The 23,585-nt window shown below is 42.8% G+C and overlaps 1 protein-coding gene across 2 annotated transcripts in view; it reads left to right on the forward strand.

The window, feature by feature from the left end:
- Positions 1-23,495, forward strand: part of MAP3K15 (mitogen-activated protein kinase kinase kinase 15) — a 165,822-nt gene extending 142,327 nt beyond the window's left edge. Inside the window, exons 20-29 of one of the 2 annotated variants that reach the window (XM_045015129.1) lie at positions 1,150-1,333; positions 4,231-4,405; positions 5,133-5,307; positions 7,946-8,131; positions 10,151-10,256; positions 14,842-15,055; positions 21,519-21,631; positions 21,924-22,021; positions 22,118-22,194; positions 22,852-23,495. In XM_045015129.1, coding sequence (XP_044871064.1) covers positions 1,150-1,333; positions 4,231-4,405; positions 5,133-5,307; positions 7,946-8,131; positions 10,151-10,256; positions 14,842-15,055; positions 21,519-21,631; positions 21,924-22,021; positions 22,118-22,194; positions 22,852-22,933 — 1,410 coding nt within the window. In that variant the 3' untranslated portion in view covers positions 22,934-23,495. The other variant, XM_045015214.1, reaches the window with a different exon arrangement.
- Positions 23,496-23,585: the final 90 nt, after the last annotated feature.

Genomic DNA, 23,585 nt, shown 5'->3' on the forward strand with positions numbered 1-23,585 from the left:
CAGAGTCTATTTTACATAAATATTTCAAGGATGAAAAGAATAATTTTGCCAGATTTGTATGGCATGTGCAGAATGAGCGGCACAACTCTGTCTTAAAGAGTACGCCTACACTGCAAAGAAAACCCCCTGCAGCAACGAGTCTCGGAACTTGGGTCAGCTACTCCGGTCTCATGCTGTAGGGCTAAAAATAGCAGTGTGGACATTCAAACTCAGGCTTCAGACCTGTCAAGGGGGTTAAGGCTCAAGCTCAGGGTTCTGCCCTCACTTGAACGTCCGCACTGCTGTTTTTAGCCCTGCTCGAGACTTGCTGCTGTGAGTTGCTTGGTTTGTGTGTGTTGTAGACATACCCAAAAATAGTGCTGTAAAATCAGCCCTGGGGATTAAAAATGGGTAGCTCATGCTGATGCACCAGAGGGCAATATCAAGTTACTATCCAGTAATGTTTTGAAATAAATAAATTTCTGTCCAATCACATTATCCAAGTGTGGGATTACGTTAACCCTTTGAACATTGTGTAATTTCCAGTTGGCTGCCATTGAAGGGCTAAGAAAGACACGGGTCTCAGCATTGGGTATAATGAGTGCATCTGGCAGCCGGGGACTGGGTGTTCACGCTTGTGCTAAGAGTGAGCACTAGGCAAAGCAGGACAGGTCTGGGCACCAGACAGAGGGAATGGGCTATGAAGCGACTCAGCTTTAGGGCTGGAAGTTGGTTTTGGTGTTTGGGGAGAAGTGTCCTGAGCGGGCTCAGCAACTGGGAGGGAGGCGCTGGCTGGCATATGGAATAGAAGGGCTTGGTGGCTAGTAGGGAGAATAGTGTCTGGAGCACTTGTGGTGAGTATGGTCAGACCCAGGGGTTGCACAAGGCTTAGATAGTTGGATATGTCCATTTCTTGACATAACCACTTAGGATACACATCTGCAGAGTTAAACATTTGCAGTAGAAATACAGCCAGATCCCATACTGGCGTAAATGGAGCCCCGTTGATGTTCCACTGACTTCAGTGGACTTCTGCATTGCAGCTGTCAAACCCTTCACTTGCCGTCAATGGAGCTATGCCAGTTTACACCAAGCGAGGAGCTAGCTAGTGGCCCTTTTGCAGCTATTTGTTTGAGGCCATATAATTTTCTGTCCATATTTTACTTACAGGTTGGGATGTTTAAAATTCATCCTGAAATCCCAGAATCACTGTCTGCTGAAGCAAAGGCCTTTATTTTGCTCTGCTTTGAACCTGATCCGAATAAGCGTGTCACAGCATCTGATTTACTCAAAGACCTCTTCTTAAAACAGGTGAACAAGGGCAAGAAAAACAGAATTGCATTCAAGCCTTTAGGTAAGGAATTATCAGCCAACTACAAGTCAATATAATTAAGTGTTACATAAAAAGATTTGAATCATTAGCCAATTCCTCTCTGTTATTCAGGATGTTGAACATACCAAGAAATCAACTAGAGTTAAACTATAGAAAGTACCTTGTAGTTTATATTTATATCTTGTTTTGGCTTGTTAAAATCTCCCCACTGGCCAAATGTGTAAACCATTTGTAATAAAATAAAAGTTCATTCGGCCAAGATTTTTGCAAGTTACTTAAATTTTTCGGTGCCCACCAAGAGTCACCTCAAAGAGGTATGATTTTCAGAAGATTGGTGCTCAGCGCTTTCTGAAAATCAGGTCCCTTTTAAGGTGTGTCAGGTTGGGAACCCAAATTTTAAGATACCCAAAAGCCTAATCAGTTTTGAAAATCTTGGCCAAGCATCTTGATGTTTTGTGTTTAATTTATACATATTGGACAGGATTTTCAAACATTGGTGCTGTCACTGTGCCTCAGTGGTTCACAGAAAACCAGATTCAGGAAAAACTGCTGAGAAATAGGGGCAGACTCACCCCACACTGGTGGTTATTCTATCAGTAGATATACCAAGCCAATAACAAAAGTAAACTTTTTGTTATCCAGTGTGATGGGACAGAAGTAAAAAAATGCAGTCTCCATAGACATTGCATCCCTTATTTCACCACCCAGACACTAGACTTAATGATGAGTTGTCATTGAAAGCCAGTTTCATGAAACAAAGAGGTCTTCTGATCTCAAGAGATCAGCCACACAGCCAGGTCAATATATAACTTTATATATTTACTCAATAATCATGCTTCTGCCAATCCTTTAGTAACTAATATCTAAAGGTTTGTTAATAAGAAAAGAAGAAGATGACTTAAAATGGTTAATAGATCATATACATAGTCATTGCAAAGTTCTTATACCAGGTTTGTAGCAGTGATGTTATAGACTGCTAGCTTGTAAAGTCTCTCTGGTAACTTACAAAAGATTGGAAGGTCCTCAGTCCATAGTCAATATGCTCCTTTTAGTTGTAAATCCATAGTCTGGAGAGTCAGAGCAGGAAAAATGCAACATGGAAATATTTCAGGGGTCTTTTATATCCTCTGCCAACTGCTTAGAATTTTGCTATTCCAAACAAATCTCACAGCACAGTTTGTGGAAAATTAATGGCAGTCCAGGGTCATATGAGTATGTCATATGTCCTTACATGGCTTGATGACTCCAAGGGGTTGGTCCCTTGGAGATGGCGATGTCAGCAGGACGAGCCATCTGGGCAGAATGAGTTTCTTCTATGGCCCATTGTAGGAGTGAAGTGTCCTTAATGGGCAGCCAAGCTTGAAAAGTCCCTTCACAATGTGTTGGCTAGACTGATGTAAACTAGCTTGTGGGTGTTACCTCAGGAACAAACACAATGGTGAAACCAGTACATAACCAATATTCATAACTTCAGATACAAAAATGATGCATGTTTTAGAGTAGTAGCCATGTTAGTCTGGATCAGCAAAAAGAACGAGGAGTACTTGTGGCACCTTACAGACTAACAAATTTATTTAAATAAATTTAAATTAAATTTAAATATTCTTAAATAAATTTGTTAGTCTCTAAGGTGCCACAAGTACTCCTAAAAATGATACATGCATATAAACAGGATAATCATCTTTAGCAAATCATAACTTTTCCATTGACACCTTACATGATATATTTTGTACAAGTTTTGTTGCAATTGTCTAACAGTGGCAATATTCATGATAAACATGGTCATATTCCAATCATAGATCATTAGGCATCACAAGTGCCTAATGTGGAGTATCAATATTTTGGCACCTAGTGGCCTAATTTTCCAGTTACTGATGTTTCTACTGAAAATCTGGCCACTTTGTTAGCAGGATAAATAGTGAGCCTGAACTTTGACCTACTGAAGAGCCCCATTCATATCTGAGAAAAATACCCGTACAAATATCACAGAATGCAAACTGGAAAAGTTATTTTCTTCCTCAGCTCACCTGTTCTCATCCTCCTACCAACTCCACCCCGGGAAAGGTCTGCAGGTGCCTTCTTCCCACATTAGGAACTGCTCCAGGCCAAGCAACCTTGCTTCCTTTCTTTTCGCTGCAAGTGGTGGTTCCTTGGCTGACCGATATTGGGTGGCCCCAGCTGTCCCTCATAAGACCACAGGCAACTTCCTGATGTTGCAAGTGGAGGTGGGCCTACCCAGTAAACATAGGACTGTGAAGAGCCACAAGTTGACATGTTTTTATTTTGGTGGCAATTTAAACTCCTATTTGAAGAGTAACTGTGTCCTAATGACTATGCCAGAATTTTACACCCAACCTTCCCTTCCAAAATATCAACTATTTGCGATGGTGGAGACAAACACTCAGAAATTTGCCTCCCAGACGAAATATGTACCCCCAGCCTGCAGCACCTCTCCTGCATCGTACTCTAGTAAATAGGCCTGTAGGGAAGTAGTGGGCACCCAACGACTCATTTATTTTGTTCTCGCTTCTGCATGAAATGGGAGGGATTGTAGGAGGCTTCTTGGCTTGTCCTGAAGGAGATAACTGAAGGCAGGGGATGCAAGAGAGGCAGATAGCTAGAAGGCCAATGAGAGATCAAATCTTGGTCCCATAGTCGTGGCCTTGGAGGGGTAATTGGATGCACCTGGTGTTAGTATGTCATAGGAGGAAAATATTAATTAGCTAAAAATGCCAATTCTTTATATTCACAATGACCAAACATGCAGAATTACCTCTAAGTACCTGGCCAAATGAGGGCTTTATAGCGTTCAGTGTGTTGGAGTTCTGTGGTTTTAAAAGCACTGCCCTCTCTCACAGTTGTGTGATATGCTCTATTTAATGATGGGTGTGGTTTGCTTGTTTGCTGTCCCTTGCTAGATTATAATCGTAGTACGTCCCTCCCACTGCCAGTCCATGGGGAACAGGCTGGCAGTAGCAGCAGTGAACATGGCTCTGTCTCACCAGATTCAGATGTACAGCATGAATTGTTCTTTGAAAAGACAAAGCGATCTGTTTCAGAGAACCCAGCGAAGCATCCCATTTCCCACTTAAGGTAAAGCTGTCTAATTGCTTCTGGCACAGCCTCCACAAAGCTTATGCAGGTTAGAGTCGCATGACATTTTATCCAAGGCAATTTGTGCATGTAATGAATAGATAACCAGATGTGTTCAATAATTAAATCTGTTGCTTAATCAAAATGTCAATTGATTTAAATATTGATTATATTTATCCGATTCATGGAGATTTCCCCCAAATGTCTCCAAGTATTATGCTGGTTTATACCAGCAGATAAAGCCTCGGGGGCTCCATAGTCTTTCTGTTGATTTCAGCAGGATTTGGTTCAGGCCCTTGAACAGTAATTGTAAGAAGCCCGGGAAGAGAATAGTTTCCTGATCAGAGGAGAACATGAAACATGACACCTTCAGATACATTTGTTGCAACGTGTGCTCAGAATGAAATTCATTGTTATACTCATTCTGCGTTATTTTCACTTCTTGTTATTGATTGACTTGGTGCACAAACAGGGCCAGACTAAGCTGAAGTAAACTGGTGTAGTTCCATTGACTTCAGGGGAGCTAGATGAATTATACCAGCTGAGGATCTGAACTGTCTTTAAGAATGATTCTGAAATGAAAATTGCAGTGACAATGAAATAAGATGAGATTAGTACTAATTATTATTTATTTATCTATGTAAATATCCCTACCCACTCCCGACTGTGATTTGTTATTTCTGATGCTTAGTTGTGTCTTCTACATTTTCTCTTGTCTCTGATCCAGTGTTCCTGATGAGAATTCTGCCTTAGAGGATCGGAGTGCTTCTCCTTCCCTTGAGGATAGAGATTCTGGTCTCTTTCTGCTAAGGAAGGACAGTGAACGCCGGGCAATTCTCTATAAAATTCTTAAAGAGGAACAAAATAAAGTTGCTTCAAACTTACAGGAGTGTCTCACACAGGTAATATTTTAATACTTCTTTTTGTGTTTAAAAAGGAAAATTAAAAATTCAGTAATATGTAGTATTCCTCTTTTTATGACAGATGAGAGAGGGTACTTGTAGATTTTACCATTCACAGCAACTCACAGTCGCATCTGATTTTTTTAACTTTCTGTTCCTTTATTGTCTTCCTACTGGAAGAAGTTTCTGTAATGGAATGCTAAGCTGTATTACAGCATGTGTCACATACCTTACTTCAGTGTGTAACAGCTATAGGTCACAGTGCATTTAAGGATCTTCTAGAGTGCACCTCTCTTGTACTCTCTCTGTGATGGAAACTCTGTAGCCAGTCCATATCTGGTACAGGACCCTGACTTGCTAGTAGCAGTCTGAAATCTATTATGTACAATGAGTACATGACATGGTGTCAGAAGTGATTTCCATGACAATACTTTATCCATTTAAACACAAGAGGAACTTAGGCAGGCAGAATTTAATTATCCAAACTGGAAACTGGCCAGGAAACTGGGGGTTATGACCTTACTTGTATGAGAAGCGCAAAGGACAGTATACATTGTACTGGGGTGTTGGTTCAGTGTTCAACCAAAGGGAAGAGCACCACCTTCTGAATCATCAACATATAAACCCCAGCTAGCCAAGTGTATAGGGAAGTACTTGAACAACCAAAGGTAAAAATGTCTTTCTCTCAGGGGGAAAACCTTCCTGAATAGCCAGGCTGTGTAAGCTGGTGATCTCTGCAGGTGTAGGAAGAAAAGAGTCCGTTCCTTGGGCCACACTGAGTATATCTACACTGCAAATACAAACCCGCAGCTGGCCTGTGCCAGCTGCCTTGGGGAAAGGGGCTTGGTCTGAGGGGGATCCCAGAGCTCAGGCTGCAGCCTGAGACCAAACATCTACACTGCAATTAAACAGCCCCTTAGCCCAAACTTGAGTCAGCTGGCATGGGCCAGCTGCAGGTTTTTAATTGCAGTGTAGACCTACCCATTGTGAATGGGAAGTCACTGTGTTGTGCCCCTGCTCAATGAAGAACAATAGCTGTACAGGTAGTTCCACCTTCACCTCCCCCTCCTCACATTCCCTCCCCGCATTCCTGGCTTGCAGAGCAAAAAAGCCTGGAGCCAGCCCTAAGTGTGCTGAGTCAAGGAGGGTTCCAAGAGAACTGCAACAGTCCAGTTGTGTTTGAGGACTTCCACACCTACAGAGATAGGGGCAGCAATTTCCTTTTAGTGGGGAAATTCTCCAGTAATATGAGAGCTTGTGTGGTTGCAGAAGTGTAAATTAATTAGAGCTGGATAAAAAACCAAACCAATTCTGGTTTAAAAAAAATTATAGACATTTTTGGGGCTTTTTTGGTTGTTTTCAAGTTAAATTTTTGCTGAAAATGCTCCGAATATGTTGAAGAGCTCCTAACATAATCAGCAGGTGGGTTCTTTACATACTTATTGTATTCTGTATCAGTGCAATTAATCTGCAAGCAAGAGAACAGAAGTAAAATTGTCATCATCAGATAGATATGAAAATGTATGTTTGTTTGTCTCTTGTGCGTTTTTGACATCTCTAAACCTCTCCCGCCCAGAAATGATGGTGAATTAATAGGTTTAAAGTTCTCCTTTCTATTGGATTCTGAAAGTGCATGGCATGTTTGAAAACTACCGTCTTCATTTCACTGGTCAATGCAGCTCTTCTTATTCATCTACATTTTCTCTGATACAAAACAATCTAAATTCTATTAGAGAAGCACAGAGTGAGTCCAGGTAAAATGCTGAGTGGTGTCATGTCAGTGCACTGCATCCTTTCTAGAAAGGGTGCAGTGCACAGGCCTCCTCTATAGTACTAAACATAGTTGACATGAGAACAGTGACTTCGTCAGACATGTTGAGCCAAGTTCAGCCCTAATGTAAGCAGGTGGAACTCTATTGCACTGTGGCTGAATTTAGCTCATTATCTGTATCCTGCCTTAACAGCCAACTTAATCATGCAGTACAATATTGACTGGTGCAGTTGCAGTGAATTGGTAGAATTACATGAGAAGCCTATTGGAATAGAAACAAAGCAAAAATATATTTTAGGGCTTAAAATAATCAGTGCCAGTGACTGCTTCTGACACAGTGATTTTCATGCTATGAGTTACGACAAATTATTTCTGTATTTAACAAACTTACTAGGTCTTTAATTTGTCACAAGAAGTCACTAACTGTAAATTCTACACTAGTTACACGTCTACTAACATGTTAAACTGAGAGAATCCATATTGTGACTGGACTTTCATGTGTTTGTCATCCTCTCTATTTACATACAGAGAAGGGCACTGACTAAACAGTCAAGTATCCACGCTCTTCATTTCAAGGACAGTCATTGCAGCCCTTGGTTTTGTTTTCACAAAGTAAATATTAAGTTACAGTAAATATAATTCTTAAGGTTTGACAAGAGCAGAGAATAAATACAAGTTTAGTAGGACTTGCAGATGGGTGATTAAATTTCTGTCACTTTTGTGTGGTTGTGTGAGAAACAGCCGCAGCAAATATAAACTGTAACCCTGTAATGTTAGCATTGCTAAATCATTAGGTTCATAAGTACAGGGGATTTATTGTTTCCTTGTGTGAGTCTTGATATCGTGCACGGAATACCTTTTCTCCAGAATTCTGAAGAACTGCAACTTTCAGTCACCCACATCAAGCAGATAATTGGGATTTTAAGGGACTTCATTCGCTCTCCCGAACACAGAGTGATGGCATCCACTATATCCAAGCTGAAAGTGGATTTGGACTTTGACAGCACTTCCATCAATCAGATTCACCTGGTGCTGTTTGGATTTCAGGATGCAGTAAGTCCTCCATTTGTCTAGAAGCAGAAGGGAGTGGCATTCCACTCTGATAAACCAAATCCCTGTACTCCTTTTCCTATTCCCAGGGCCTTCCTGGCTGAACCCCTGCTACTTCCTTCTGCTTTCCCTGCTCCCCATCCCTGCTTATTCCCCTCCTCACAGCCATTCACTCCTATAGCTCCTCTCGGCCCTTCTGCGTGATGTGTCAGGAACTGGTGGGATATGTTGGGTAAGTGAGAGAGGTGACTGGGATGTGATGAGCTGGGAAGTGAGAAGGGATGTGTGCTCGATGCTATTGAGGGTCAGGGGAAAAGGTCTGTTTGGAGAAGACCTGGTTAGCAGGGAACACAGCTGTATGGACAGGCTAGGGCGAGGGGGGAGCCCAGTGCTTCTGTGCTGAGCCATCAATGCTAAATGGTCTCTCTTGATGCAGCAGTCATTGCTACCTGGCATACTGAGCACTATGCAGAGCTCTAGGTGCATGGAAGTCTCAGTGCAGAAACACCTGGGCTCCCCAAGCACTATTGCCTGGTGCATGAGTGAGCCGAGACCATTGGTGCTTGAAGGGCTCCCCCCATACTATGTCTTGGCACCCTGTGGGTGATCCCAGGATCCTTGCACACAAGCCTCATCCCAGCAGGCACCTGATACATCACTAGTGACCCCCACTAGGGCCCTACTCATCCCAGCTCGCTGTTTGCTGCCCCATCCTCACTTATACTGCAGCACCCTGTTTATCCGATCTAATTGGGACTGGACTGGATAATCAGAAATTCAGATAATCCAGAGAATGGGAACGTTCGAGGCTGCAGCGCCATCTGGTGGCCACAGGAGAGATCACCTGCTTCTGGACCTGTGTGCGTTGGTTATTCGGTTAACTCAGAGAGCTGGATAATGGAAGGTCAGATAAATGGGGCTCTGCTGAACTCCAGTATCTCCCTACAATCCCATCTCTTTTGTTGTCCTGTGCCATGATAACTGTATCACGCCATGTAGTTCAGGAATGAATTTGGCCACTGTGACGGGCTTTTGTAAGGGCTTGATCCAAGATGTCAAATCCTAAGAGCATCACTTTCCCTACGATCTCTCCTGCCCCAGAGGCCACTCCCATACATCCCACTGCCCCCCACTGTCCTGTTTTTGTGAGTTTTTTCTTTTTTCTTTTTTTTTTCCAAAATATCAAAAGGTTTATATTTTTGCTAGTCTGGGGGCGGGGAGACAGCTTAGAGCCAGATCCTTCAGCACCTCCATGTACAAAATTTCTACTGGCTTCAGTGGGAGCTGGTGCTGCACATGTAGCGACAACAGCAGCATTGTGCTATTATCAGTGAACAACTTCCTTGGGACACCAATAAGGTTGGTTGACTCCTCCAGACAGAGGATCCTTTGACGTATACATTCCATGTAATTATTTTTATTTTATTTTATTTTATTTTATTTAAATACATGACTGCTTGGCTCCACTATCTCACATGGAAGCCCATTCACCAATTTTGCTGTAAAAAATTCTTCAAATTCTTCTTATGCACTGAGTATATACCCTTTGTGCCCTAGTTCTTGTTTTATCACATCTCCTGTTAATCCTGTCAAGGCTAAATAAGGTTTTTTTTGTCAGTATCCCTTCATCTGTGAACCCCTCAATTGCATTTCTCAGTCTAGTTATTCTAAGCTAAATTGAAGAGAGTTCAAGAAACTCATGTTATATATATGTAGTGTATCCTTAGTCTTGCATAATTTTAATTTTATTTAGTATGGCTGCAATGCTGAGATATCTTAGTCGCTGCTTAGAGCACTGCATTTTATTAGCATATGGGAGATTTGGAAGTTGTTGTTCATGAGCTGGTGAAGTCTGAACTCAGCAGCTAATAATTTTAGTCTCAAGAGGAAAGGGTTGTGCTGACTTATTCTATACAGATTCCCATTAATTTACAGAGCTTTATCTGAATCTTTACAAAACAAAGTTTTGTCTGTGGTGACTAGGTCCTTCACTGATGCTTTTGCTTATTTCTATACTTGTAGGTGAACAAAGTATTAAGGAATCATTTAATTAGGCCTCATTGGATGTTTGCAATGGATAACATAATTCGCCGTGCAGTCCAAGCAGCAGTCACTATTCTTATTCCAGGTAAATCAAAACACATCAGTACTAGTTTCTAAATGAAACACTTCCAAAATGCATCATAAATGGTTTCATGTTCTTTCCAGCTGATTGATCCATCTCATTTCTGAAGTTTGTGAGTAGGGGGGAAATAGGGGCTTGAGTGATTTCTCTTCAGCTGGGGCGGGACGGTGCTGTGGACAGGGACAACATTTTTTTCAAATAACCAATGAACTAGGCCGCTCAGAGTAAAATGGATTTACTCCTTTATATCTGGTAGTTTTATAACTGGGGAAACCTAATTCTAAAGGCTTTTGGAATTAGGCCATAACTTACTCTTAAACTGATGGGGAAGTGCTTCATTGGATGGTCTCCGTGTGTATTCCATTTGAGGTGCACCTGCACTCCATACCCCTGAGACTGGAAGACTTTTCATTTTAGCGTCCATTGGTCCGTGCCTGTGGCCTTCTTCTCCTGGTGCCTCAACCGATGGAATAAGGGCTGGTGCAGACCAACTGCCTCTCTAGTTCCATTCTATCACCTGTGGGCTGAGACGGGGTCCTCCATTGTCCGCAGCTTTAGCTAGTGTTCTTTGTTTATGTGTAAAAAGTTGTAAATGGTTTGTTATTATATAAGTTCCTCCAGAGCTAGTTAGTTTTAGGAGCCATTGTGTGAGGGTACCGCTGCACTTTGCACAGCCATGTAGGGGATTCCTAGCATGTCCAAGATGCCAGGCTTCAAGATCTCTATGGTTTTCCCCCGGGCCTTCCTGATCAGCAACAACCACAACACTTGTCTGTATTGCCTCAGGGAATCTCACGTCCCCTCCAAGTGTAAGATCTGTCAGTCCTTCCCTCACTCGACCCACCAATCCTGAGAATTCTGACTTCAAACATTGCTGATGGATCGCTCAGGGAGGCCACAGTTCAATCATGGCCCATCAGACCTCACGTACACTGGGCAGAGGCACCAAGAAGCAGTCTTAGAGCATGTTTGTGTCCACACTGGGAACAGAAGTAAGGACTCTAGCAAACAGGACAGACATGAGAAGGGTAAGAGTAAACACTCTCACAAGATGTATGTGAGAAATCCCCCTCTAAGGAGAGGACTTCTTCGCCAATGCATTCTATGTTGAGTGACACTCTGCACCCCAGTACAGGTGTGTCAGGAGGACCAAAGGAGCACAGTACCAGCTCCATGGCCCCGAGTGGCAAAAGTGCCCCGAGACCATCAACCACTGAAGGAGCAGAACCGTTCTGTGTACCAACGAGCGAAAGGAGTGAATGGACAACTCCTACACAAATGCTGACTTGCATGGAGAAGGATTCATTGGTACTGAGAACCACTGTCTGCTCAAAACTGGCACTGCCAGTGCCACCAAGAGACAGAAGCCCACCAGCATCAGTGATCAGATATGCTATTCTGGAGAATCTTACAGCCTGCAGACCCAGAATCACTGACTCTGTCCTCACACCATTGTTTCGTCACTCATTGGTACCATCTATCAGTGGAAGCATAGTAAGACCATCACTGGTTCTAACAGCCCTGCCCATGGACACAGAGGCCTTGTGCTCCTCCAACAATCCTGGGATCATTGGAGAGAGCTTACCAGTCTTATCAAGACAGGAAGTCAGCTCCAGCAGAGGCTCTAAAATCTCATGGGCACCTTCTCACTCCCACAGGACCTGGCTTGGGACCAGTAATACCCTTCTCCCTGGAGACCACCCCATTATCCCTATGAACTCTCTCAATGGCTTTATTGGGGTCCCAGGGAACCCTATTTGGGACATACTGAATACAGACAAACAAGAATGCAAGTTGAGGCATGTACCCCTGCATTGGGAAGAACCCCAACCCACTCAGGAATGCTCTGAGGAAGAGAAACAAGAGAAGCTCAACAAGGCAGAGCAACTAGCCACTGTGGGGATATCATTGTTCTCACTAGATGAGGCAGTCACACCAGCCTCACCACTTGATGGCTATAGGCAATTTCAAGATCTCCTAAGGAGAACTGCAGACATGCTTCATATCCCCCTGGAAGAAGCATAGGCTATCCCTCATAAATTACTTGGATATCCTTCAAAGTTCAGATCTTAGTAAGGTGGCACTGCCAATCAATGAGGCTATATTAGGGACTAGCCAAGATGGTCTGGCATATTCCAGCCATCTGTATTCCCACTCTGAAAAAAACATAGAAATATTTTATACCATCTAAAGCAGCAGAATACTTATTCTTGCATCCCACTCTGAACTTCTAGTGGTACAAGCTGTCACTGAAAGGAACAAGCAATATCAACCCAGATCTACACCCACAATAAGGAGGCCAAATGTCTAGACTTCTTTGGGAGAAAGAACTTCCCTTCCACAAGTTTACAGTTCTGCATAGCAAACTATTAGGCTTTAATGACAAAGTATGAGTTTATAAATTATAATCCGTTCTCTAAATTTGTCAACAGGCTGCCTCAAGAACACAGACTTGAATTCCATACGATCATAAAAGAAGGTAAATTGCCCTCCAGGCTTTGGTAGAGGCAGCAAATACAGCCTCCCACTCAATGGCACCATCTGTAGTCATGAGATGGGCTTTGTGACTCCAATCCTCCAGATTTCCAAAAGAAGCCCAATCAACCTTGGAAGATCTGCCCTTCAAGGGAAATAACCTATTCATTGAGAAGACGGACTAACCATTACATACCCTTAAGGACTCAAGTGACATTCCCTTCGCTGATATTTGGATGGATGATGAACTGAGAGCATGCTTGGAGATTGTATAGTCCATCCTCAGCAATAACAGAAAATGCTAAGCAGCAAAATGGAAGAAATTCTCCTTATGGCATCAATTTCAAGACTCCCTACAATTATGACCGACCGACCTCTTTCTGAAAATATCAGAGTTCTCTAGTGCACTTGGTGCCCATTAGTGCCTTTCACCCTCCAATGGACAAATATTCAGTCTTCACCCACCTGACTATAGTCAGGTCTCTGAAGGGACTTGTCAGATCCTTTCCCCCAGTACTGAAATCTACTCTGACATGGGACCTCAATCTAGTCCAGTCAGCATTAACAAATTCTCCCTTCGAACCTTTAGCCTCATGTTCCGTCACTCCTCTGTCTATGAAGGTTGCCTATCTGGTTGGCCACCTCAGCCAGAAGAGTAGGTGAGCTGAGGGCCCTTGCGGTTGACCCACCTTATATGTCCTTCCATAAGGATAAAGTTTCCCTGAGGTTACATTCTAAATTTAATCCAAAAGTAATCTCATAATTCCATCTGACTCAGGTCATCTACTTACCTGTCTTCTATCCAGAGCCCCATGCCACCAGAGAGGACAGTGTCCATTGAGCCTTGACCTTTTACCTACAGATTTCCTTTTACTTTCAGGAAATCTCCTAAACTATTTGTCTCCTTTGCTTCCCCCCTCATACATTTGGCCATCTCCTCACAGAGACTTCCTAAATGGATTTTGGGCTGCATCGCTGTGAGTTGATAGAAACCGCTTCCCCACAACGTGTGAGAGCATGCCTGACCAGGGCCCAGTGTACATCTGTAACTTCATGTAGAGATGGCCCTCTTCTAGAGATCTGCAGAGCAGCAGCATGGGGCTCTGTGCATACCTTTGAGACACTTTGCCCTGGTACAAGCTTCTACACATGTATCCTTCAGTCTGTGATACAGCAGAGTTCCTCACACCCTCCTCCTCAATGGGTACAGCTTGTGAGTCGCCTCGAACGGAATACACATAGGGACCATCATTCAAAGAAGAAAGTCTGGTTGCTTACCTTGTACAGCAACTGGAGTTCTTTGAGATGTGTCCCTGTGTGTATTCCACTGCCCACCTCTGCTTCAGATCCTTCTCCTGAGGTTATTTGCTGTGGATAAGGAACTGGAGAGGCAGTCAGTCCACATCACCCCTTGTACCCTTGGTTTGGAGCAGAAGGAGAAGGGTGAAGGCATGAGCCAATGGACACTACTAGTGAAAATTTTCCAGTCTCAGGCATGTGGATCACATGTGCAATTCAGAAGGAATACAGATAGGAACAGAACATCTTGAAGAATGCCAGTTAGTGCACAAAGTAAGTAACCAGACTTTTCTGGAATTCTTCCTCTAAAAGCAACTCTGTTCCCCCATTATGTAAACAGAATCCTGAGTCTTTACTGCCTGCCCATGCTATTTATTACTTCTGCTACATCACCAGTGCACCTGTGATTTTATAGACAAGTAAGATTGTGAACGCCATACAAACAGGGACCTATCCACGCTTGAATGCACTAATACTGCCATTGCTGTTGTTTGGAAATGGTGCCACAAAGTCTGTGGTTCCATTAATGTAAGAGACTAATGCTATCATGTGTTAATATTTGCCAATGTTACATTTCACTCCTAGCTACTGGTATCTCCCTTATTAAACACCGTAGGAAAGTACATACCATGTGGAAAGCATCAGGATAAAATCTCATCACTACTTTACTCAGCTTTTTTCAGTTAAAGAGGAAATATGCCACCCATAAGATGTCCAGAAAAAGTGTTGCTTTCCTGTGGTTTTCCCACATTAACTGCCCCCCAAAAAGCAAGGGTATGTGGTACTAAATTGACTTCTTCATTGATTTGTGCAGAGCTTCAAGCTCACTTTGAGCCAGCTTCAGAGACTGAAGGAGTGGAAAAAGATGCCGATGAAGTAGAAGATGATTGCCTCCCAGTGGAACAAAATGGAAATGAGGAGCCAGTTGTCACATCTGGAGTGAGCACACTCAGTTCTGTGGTGTCACATGAATCACAGCAGCAACATCTTAATCTTCAGCTAGCCAAACTTAAACAAGAGACAAACAGGTAACTTCTCTTGTAGAACTATGCTTTTTTTCATGTGGTCTTCAGAAAACCTTCAAGAATAAACAACACACTCAAAAAAGAATGTTTATTCATAGGCATATGTTCATCCAACCACAGTATCCTCTAGTCAAAGTAGAATTTGCAGTTCACCCAGTGGTCTCAGAAAGGTACTCAGCAATATATATATATGCACTTGTATAACTTTCACCAAATCTTACAACACAGCTTAGGATCTTTCAATTCACAGAAAGTACACTGAAAAAATGTTGGATTCCCACTAAGCATTGACACACTCTTTTTATTTGTAAGGGTCTCAAGTAAGGGTGCCAAACACTGGATATTAAATATAAGCACAGGATTCCCAGTGTGAGCTGAACTTCAGTTTTCTCACCACTGTTGTGGAGTAGTGGCAACTAAAATGAGACGTTCTCATTCACCAGGTGTCTAAATTTCATGTCAGAAAATTCCAGACAATTATTGGTCTAAGAACTCATGATGTAATGCCCAGTGCTGGAGACACAATCTGCATTAGACCACTCAGAAGGTTTTATATATTCCTATACCATAGGACTCACATCAGCCCCTTTGCCCCAGTTATGAAAAATCTGGAGTTCTTGTCAATAGATGATATTGTAAAAGCTGCAGCTCTGTCAACACAGGCTTAATATGGGACTACACAGTAAAATAAGGAATGCACTGATTTGTTGAATTACTAAAACTTTAGGATCTCTGGGCACCATCATGATAAAAATAATCAATCAGGATTGGGGCCTTGTAGGGTAGGTGCTGTGCAAACATAAAGGGAAGACAGTCCTTCATGGCGGAGAAAACTCAATATTGATGTAAAAATTCTTATTAATGAAAGAACGGTTCTTTACCCCATTATAACTATGGTTTTGTACAGTAAAGCGCTGTGGTTCTTTAAGATGTGTTGTCCATGTTTGTTCCACTTCAGGTGTAGCGGTAGATTGGACTCTTTGAGGAGCAATGTCCAGTGAGGCCATGCATGTGTCCTCTGGTGCTTCGTAACGGAGTGTATAAAGAATTGGGACAGCTGCCCCTGCTTTCCAGTTCCTTCGCTAATGCTGAATCCAGCGGGGGCAAGGCTTGTACAGTAGCTGGGAAAGAGGGTGGGCCATGCAATGCATGTGGACAACACATTCTGAGGAATCAGTTTTTGTAGGATAAGTAACCTTTCTTCTTCGAGTGATTGCCCGCATGGATATCACTTCCAGTGCCTCTCCAGGACATGTGTTACTGTTTGAGGCAGACGCTCTGAGTTTACTGGAATAATGACTGCAGGCCAGCTCTGCTGAAATGAGTGTCAGAGCTGGAGCTGTCCACCAGCAAACAGTGTGGGGTGACAGTGTGAACTGAATTCCAGGTAGCTACTCTGAAGGTTTCGATGATTAGGATGCCTTTCAGGGAAGTTGCAGAAGCTGCCCAATGTACCCTACTGCGCCTCTATGTACCACCACATAGCATGCCTTAATGCAGTCAGAGACCCATTTTGACAGTTTTTAGGTGGAGATAGGTTAACCCCGCCTCGTTCTGTGAGCAAATGATAGGAACATTCTTAAATGACTGTTCTGTCCAGATAATACTGTGACACCTTGAAGCATCAGGAACACTAGCCACATGGCTCTCAATTCCAGGATATGTCAGTGAATATTGGCCTCCTGGGGGCAGCAGAGGCATTGGGTCTGATGGCCTAGATGCAGTCCCCATTCTACTATGGACAAGTCTGTCACTAGTGTTGTGCTGGAGAGAGGTAGAGGGTCTTTCAAACAATCATATGAGAGGACCCCTTGGGGAATTGTGACCTCTGTACACCGTCATGACCTTTAACATGACACACTGTACAGAGACTTAAACATTACACGTGTTCTGTATCTCAGCCCCTGGCAGGCAGAAGAAACTGGAGTGCAGTTAGAGCCATCCTGTGGGAACAGGGACCGCAGGGGAGTCCTCCCAGCACACAGCCCCTAGCTATCCCTCTCCCTGCACCCTGAGCTACTCCCCCTGCCTGCACACAGCCCCTAGCTACCCCCCTGCCTGCACCCTGAGCTATCCCCTGCCCGCACAGCCCCAGCCACCCCCTGCACACAGCCCCTAGCTACCCCCGTCTGCACCCTGAGCTACCACCCTGCCCACACACCTCTCTGCACCCTGAGCTATCCTCTGCCCGCACACAGCCCCTAGTACCCCTCTCCCTGCACTAAGCTACCACCCTGCCTGCACAGCCCCTAGCTACCCCCCTGCCTACACCGAGCTACCGCCCTGCCCACACAGCCCCTAGCTACCGCCCTGCCCAAACACAGCCCCTGCCACCCCCCCGCACCCTGAGCTACCACCCTGCCAGGGGATTATTTCAATCATCTTTGCATGCAGGGCAGGGAAACTCTGGCAAGCTGTGTCACATGGCATGAGAGGCATATCAAACAGGTTCTGGGCCGATGCTGTCAGCTGAGATGGAGGCTGGTTGACAAGAAAGGCGAGAAAGCTGTGCCAGGGCAGATAGGCCTTTGCCAGTAAGGTGTCCAGTACAGCCCCCATGAATTCTATGGTGACAGGGATGAAAGTAGACTTTGGTCTGTTGACTCTGAGGCATGCTGTGGCAAATCATTCACATGCAGAGATGACTGACCTCGAAGCAGCCAATCCGGGGTCGACTTTAATTCCATGGCTTCTCAGATGTGTAGCCAGGCATTCGGTGACAAGGCCAAAGGTAGTGAGCCTTTGGCAATAAGACTTCCCCATTAGAAACCTGACATCTTTTCTGTGAGCCAGGTAGACTGCACCATGACTGTTGGTCTTGCAAGCCAAGAGCTTGTCCTGAGGAGCCAGCATGGGGATTATGCACACTAGGGTTACCATCCTGAACTTGAACCAATGGATGAACTTGAGTTGTCAGAGGTCCAGGTTGAGGTGCCAGCTCCCTTTCTTCTTTGGGAGCAGAGAAATAATGAGACTAAACTAACTATAACCAGCTAGAAGATAAATGACATAGTGTAGGAGTTCGCAACCTTTTTCTGACCCCCCCCCCCCCTTGATGTGCTATAAAAATGCCAGGGGCTTTGGGCATAGGTATAGTTTGGCTTCTAATTGGGCCGGGGGATGAGGGGGAAGAGCCAGCAGGATGTGAGCCACCTCTGCATGGTGGGGTCCAGGGAACGAGTGCCACCTCCACCCCCTGCCTCACCTCAACAGGCCACCTGGCTGTCTGGGTTGGGGGGGGGGGGGTGCAACCAAAAATTATAACTCAAAAGTGGGTGGCTTAGCTCAAAATGTTTGAAAACAGCATAGGGTGCAGGGAGGGGGTGGCTATGAGTGCAGGGTGGGGGGCAGCTAGGGGCTGTGTGCAGGCAGGGCGGTAGCTCGGGGTGCAGGAAGAGGGGTGGCTAGGGGCTGCATGCGGGCAGAGGGTTAGCTCAGGGTGTAGGGAGGTGGTAGGGCTGTGTGCTGGGCGAACTCCCCTGCAGTCCCTGTTCGTGGAGGGCCTTGCCAGCCATGGAGCTGGGTCTGGGATGGGGGTGGTGCAGCGCTTACCGGCTGCCTCTGTGGGAACAAAGGGAGCTGAGGAGCAGCTTCAAGCTGGGGCATCAGCAGGAGAGGAAGGAACACTACAGTTGCTGCTAACTGCGCCATGACACCAGCTAGAGAAGCAACTGCCACGCATGGCCTGGCTCCGGCTTCCCGCCTCCGACGTAGCCAAGGGGTGGGGAGAAGAGATTGTTGGGGGAGGGGGGAGGTGTGGAGCTGCCGTGCTTTTGCCTTGCAGTATTTTGGGAGTGTGTAGTTACGGCTACCTTGCCCTTTATGAGTGCCAGAGGGCATGCAGGGCACAGGCTTGGTGCCGGCAGACACTGCTATTCAAAACTATTCCAGTCTCTCGTCTATGAGGTGCATGCACATTAGAAGTGGAATGCATGTGGACAGTCACTCAATAAGTACTTGAGCTGTTCGGTGATTACAAACTTGCCTTCGCCTTGACTGAATTTTAAGAAAGCCCTAGAAAGGCTGATTTGTCCACAGCACAGACTCCTAGGGTGTACAAAAAAATAATAAAATAACCCCCACCCCCTATCAAAACTTCCATGTATATTTATACAGGCTCTGAAATACAACTTTTATAATTTCAGTCTTCCTTTAACTTTTCATATTTTTCTTATGCTGTTATGAAATGTATATATAATGCAGTAGTTTGATTTGTTCTTTGTATACAATATTTAGTAAGCAGTTTTTAAATTGCAAGTTGAACATGTACTGCAAATTGTCAATCTTAAATCTAAGGACCATTTTGATCAAAAGGGCCAGTAGACCAGCAAAACTGTTTGTTCAAAGACCCAAGTGCAGCTCTCTGGTATGTGAGACAAGGCTGAGTTTTGTCTAAAGCAAAAGACTTTTTGTAGGAATATTCAGGGCTGCACTGTTATCAGGAGCCATACATATGGGCCTTCTCACCCATGAAAACACCTTCGTTTTAAAACCCCAACAAATACTTAGTGATGATTAAGCGCCTTATGTATTTGCAAATGTTGTGTGAATAGATTTTATAGCTAGATCATTTGATACTTTAACTGGTTAAAGTAATAAGTCACTTTAGTAGAGAATTATTTATATTAATGTGTGGAACTAGTCATCTGGCACTGCTTGGGCAAATTACTTACCAAGAGTCACTTCTCCAGTGCCTTCTTGAATGGCTATTTAATTTTCAGGACGGTGAAGTTTAAAAAGACTATTGAGCTGTAAGACCTTTACATATGACAAAAGGGTATTTGGACCCATTTGCAGTAGAATCTCAATTATTAAACCCCCAAAGGAATTCAAGGGATATGTTAAAAAAAAAAAAAGTTTCAACTGTGTTAGAAAGTTCTCAGAGCATCTTTAAAGTCAATATAGTCAATGAATGGAAGAAAAATTACCACCCTGATGCACAGACAGTAGCAGAGTGCATATTCAGGAGCTGAAGATGTTGCTAGAGCCAATCCATGAAGGCACTGAGTCAGTGAAAGGATGACAGCAGCTAATTTTTTAATCCAGTCAAAGAGGGATGTTTTCCTCCTTCAGTAAGACTATGGAAAGAATATAAAATCTTGCTGTGCTGAGCAACCAGTAGCCCTATGCTCATGTGTGTCAACCTCAGCAGGCAACTCTCAGAACCACACTCAGCCTGTTTGACACTTCTGCAAGCAAGCAATTGGACAGCTAACAAAGAAAGAAGCCACAGAACAGCATTCAGATGCAGCAACCTTCCAGTTCAGCATGAGTGAGATGCAATTTACCAAAGAATTTAAATTTTTCCTGCAGTGACTTTCAGAATATTGGACTGCAGTTGTAATTTAGGGTATTAACAGCTTCTCTTGTTAAAAACAAGATTATGGCTCTGTAGGAATGCATAACAAACTAACTTTGGCAAACAGCAAAAAAGTGGGATTTACTTTGGGTTTAAGATTCTGGATTATTTTGTCTGTCTCAGGACAGCTCCGTGAAGGGCTTCTTTTGAGTAACTGATTTAAACACTGTCTTTGCATAAGACTTAGCCTCTGATCACTTACCTTTGGTATATCATCATAAAACAATTTATAGATGCGCAAACAGGATTCACCCTTAAAGTTCGTTTGCCCTTCTAGAAGCTGTTTTACATTGAGGCTGGACTCAATACTAATTCGGGGAATAATATACTTTGGTCTTAATTTAGCAAGAGAAGAACTCCCCTATGAGAGGCAGACCCACTCTTAAAGGTGTAATCTTGTTTATTCTCCATATATGAAAAGACTGTAACTGAAGTAACAGTTATTGCTTGACTATTTAGTTTTAATTTTATTAGTAAAGTCAATAATTGTGATTTTGCTTGTTTATAATTTTGGTGTCCCCTAAGGCCTAGCAAAAAGCCCCATGCGATTAAAATAGTGGGAGGACCATTGCTGCTTTGGCACATCATTAAAATTTGTCCTAGCCTTTCTTGTTTCTCTAAACTATAAATTTTAGTAATATTGGAGAAAAAATTATTTGACACTTGTCAACCTGAAACATCCTTTTCCACTCACACTCTGCACTGAAGAGCTTACGAAACATTTGTTAGACAGGATAAATCTCTCAACGACACTTTTATCCTAGTTTTCAGAGACTCTAAATGTCAAACCAAAATTACTTAATTAGTTAAAAGGAAAACAGTTCCTAGAATATTTGACTACAGTTACTCTATTTGTATGGTTACAGGAAAGGATTTCAACTCTGGGTTAGGAATTAGACTGGGTTTTGTTTGGCTGTTTGTGTAGGGGAAAGTACTCATTTGGAAGGAGAATTAACTCAGAAATGTGTACATATAGCTCTTGGGTAAATACTGGTATTTAACATCTCTTATTTTTTGAAAGTACTCAAGATATTCTTTGGGACATTTAATAGGAATACAGATTTTATTCTCAACTTCACTGTCTCTGGCTTTGGTCATGTTTGATAGGCTGTTGGAAGTCTTGATTCAGAAGGAGAGAGAGTATCAAACCCTCTTACAGCAAACTCTAGAGCAGAAAACCCAAGAGTTTCACCTGCTTCAGTTACAGTCCAAGCCTGCAGGTAGGAGGGGTTTTATTTCTATAGATAGCTATGCACTCAGTTCCAAATGCTTACCAAAACCTGTTTGAATCAGCTTATTAAATGGGACTTGCTAAATAATTTTGCATTATTGTATTTTTGGGCTTGGAATAGTCTAAGAAGAAATCTGTGGTCCACAAAACATAGGTTACCCTCTACGTGAGGAAAACATCAGGTTGCTGAGGCTAACTATTTTTGCCCTAGAAAATACTGATACAGCTGTACAATTCTACATGTTGTTGACCTGTCAACCTACATATTTAAATTATTACAGAATTTCGAAGGCCTCCAGGAGCTCCTGTACAGAATGTAGACCTGGAGCTCCTAGACTGGTTAAGACAACAAGGAGCTGACTCCGGTGCAATTGAGAGGGTAAAAAAACAAAAATTAACACACTGTTTTATGTTATTTCATTGAAACCAAACTAGTATTAACAATACTTAATTTAGGAACAACTCTGTCTTTCAGTTTGCTGAAGAGGATTACACACTAAATGATGTCCTTAATGATATCACTAAGGATGACTTGAGATACCTTAGACTATGGTAAGGCAATATTTGAATACTGCCAGAAATGTTTGCCAAAGTACCTGCTTGCCATTCTATTGGTCTTAACATAAAGATGTCAAGGATCACTGTAGTGGTCCTTATCAAAAAATGAGTTTAATTTTCTATTAAATAAGCTCTCACAGCTTCATTGCACAAAGGGTTCTTGCTATTATAGTAAACTTGAAAGAATATTTAAACATGTAGGTGTAAGGGACATTTACATGCAGGATCACTGGGGCAAGTTAACATTAAGTGTGTGGCATCCTAAGTGAAGTTTTCTTTACATAGTCTTCCTTTCTTTGACATGAGGGCCATTATGGGTGGCTTGTCTATGTTGTCATTCTAGAAAGTTCACATTGATTGAATTCCTTACTAGCTGAGGAAGAGTAAATTTTTGGTAATTATGCACAAACTATTTACAGCCTTCGATATATTTAGTGATAGATGAAAATTATTATCCCCAGCTTGCTTTGGGCAGCTGTCCCCACTATCACTACTTGGAATTTCCTGTTCCCTAGGAGAGAGCACACACAGGCACTTAATTGCACTCTTGGAAAGGGTTGGAGAATTTTTTTATTATTGGCATAATGTTTTGGAATTTTAAATATAGTTTCTAATTCAATGTTGTTCCCTATTTTCATTTCATCTTTATAGTGGTGGTCTTCTCTGCAGAATTTGGAATGCAATATTAAACCACAGAAAAATGGCCAATAAGCCCTCAGAAACCAACAGTTAATTCTTTCTCACCGCTGAGAGGCAGAAAACACATTCCAAGTAATCCTTAAATTATTAGATTGTTGTATATTTGTTCTGCAATTTTGCACAGCTAAGTGGCCTGTTTATCAATGTAACTTCAAAATGTAATGCAAAGTGGACATAAGCACAGCTTTCTTTAAGAGGGTGTTTGATTTTTTGCCCATTAGATACTGGATGTTGAAACTGTAAGACCCCTCGCTAATCTTGCACTTAATTTTTACAAATAATTTGTATTATTTATGTAATGCATCTGTCAATGTAAATACAAACTGCAGCTGAAGAAAACAGCTTGATGTTTTTAATAAAGCACATGCCGTATACCTAGAGCAGTCTATTTGTTGAATAGTCTTGCATTTAAAATGCATTCTAATTTTAGATACATTGGATTTTTTTAGAATGTGTTGTACAGTTCTGCTATCATGTGCACTGATTAACAAGTATCAGCCAAATGTATATAAGATGGGGAAATGTATGTGCTTACAAGGGCACCTAGAACTTCTGGATAATTTTTTTATATTAAATATTAAAATGTTTGCTCTCTGCGACTAGAGTTTCATTTACAAATCAGTGTTTATGATTTTGCTGATTAAGGATAGTATTAGTCCCATCTTCAAATTCTATAAACTTCTGCA

Source organism: Mauremys mutica, chromosome 1 (genome assembly GCF_020497125.1).
Source record: "Mauremys mutica isolate MM-2020 ecotype Southern chromosome 1, ASM2049712v1, whole genome shotgun sequence".
NCBI classification, from domain to species: domain Eukaryota; kingdom Metazoa; phylum Chordata; order Testudines; family Geoemydidae; genus Mauremys; species Mauremys mutica.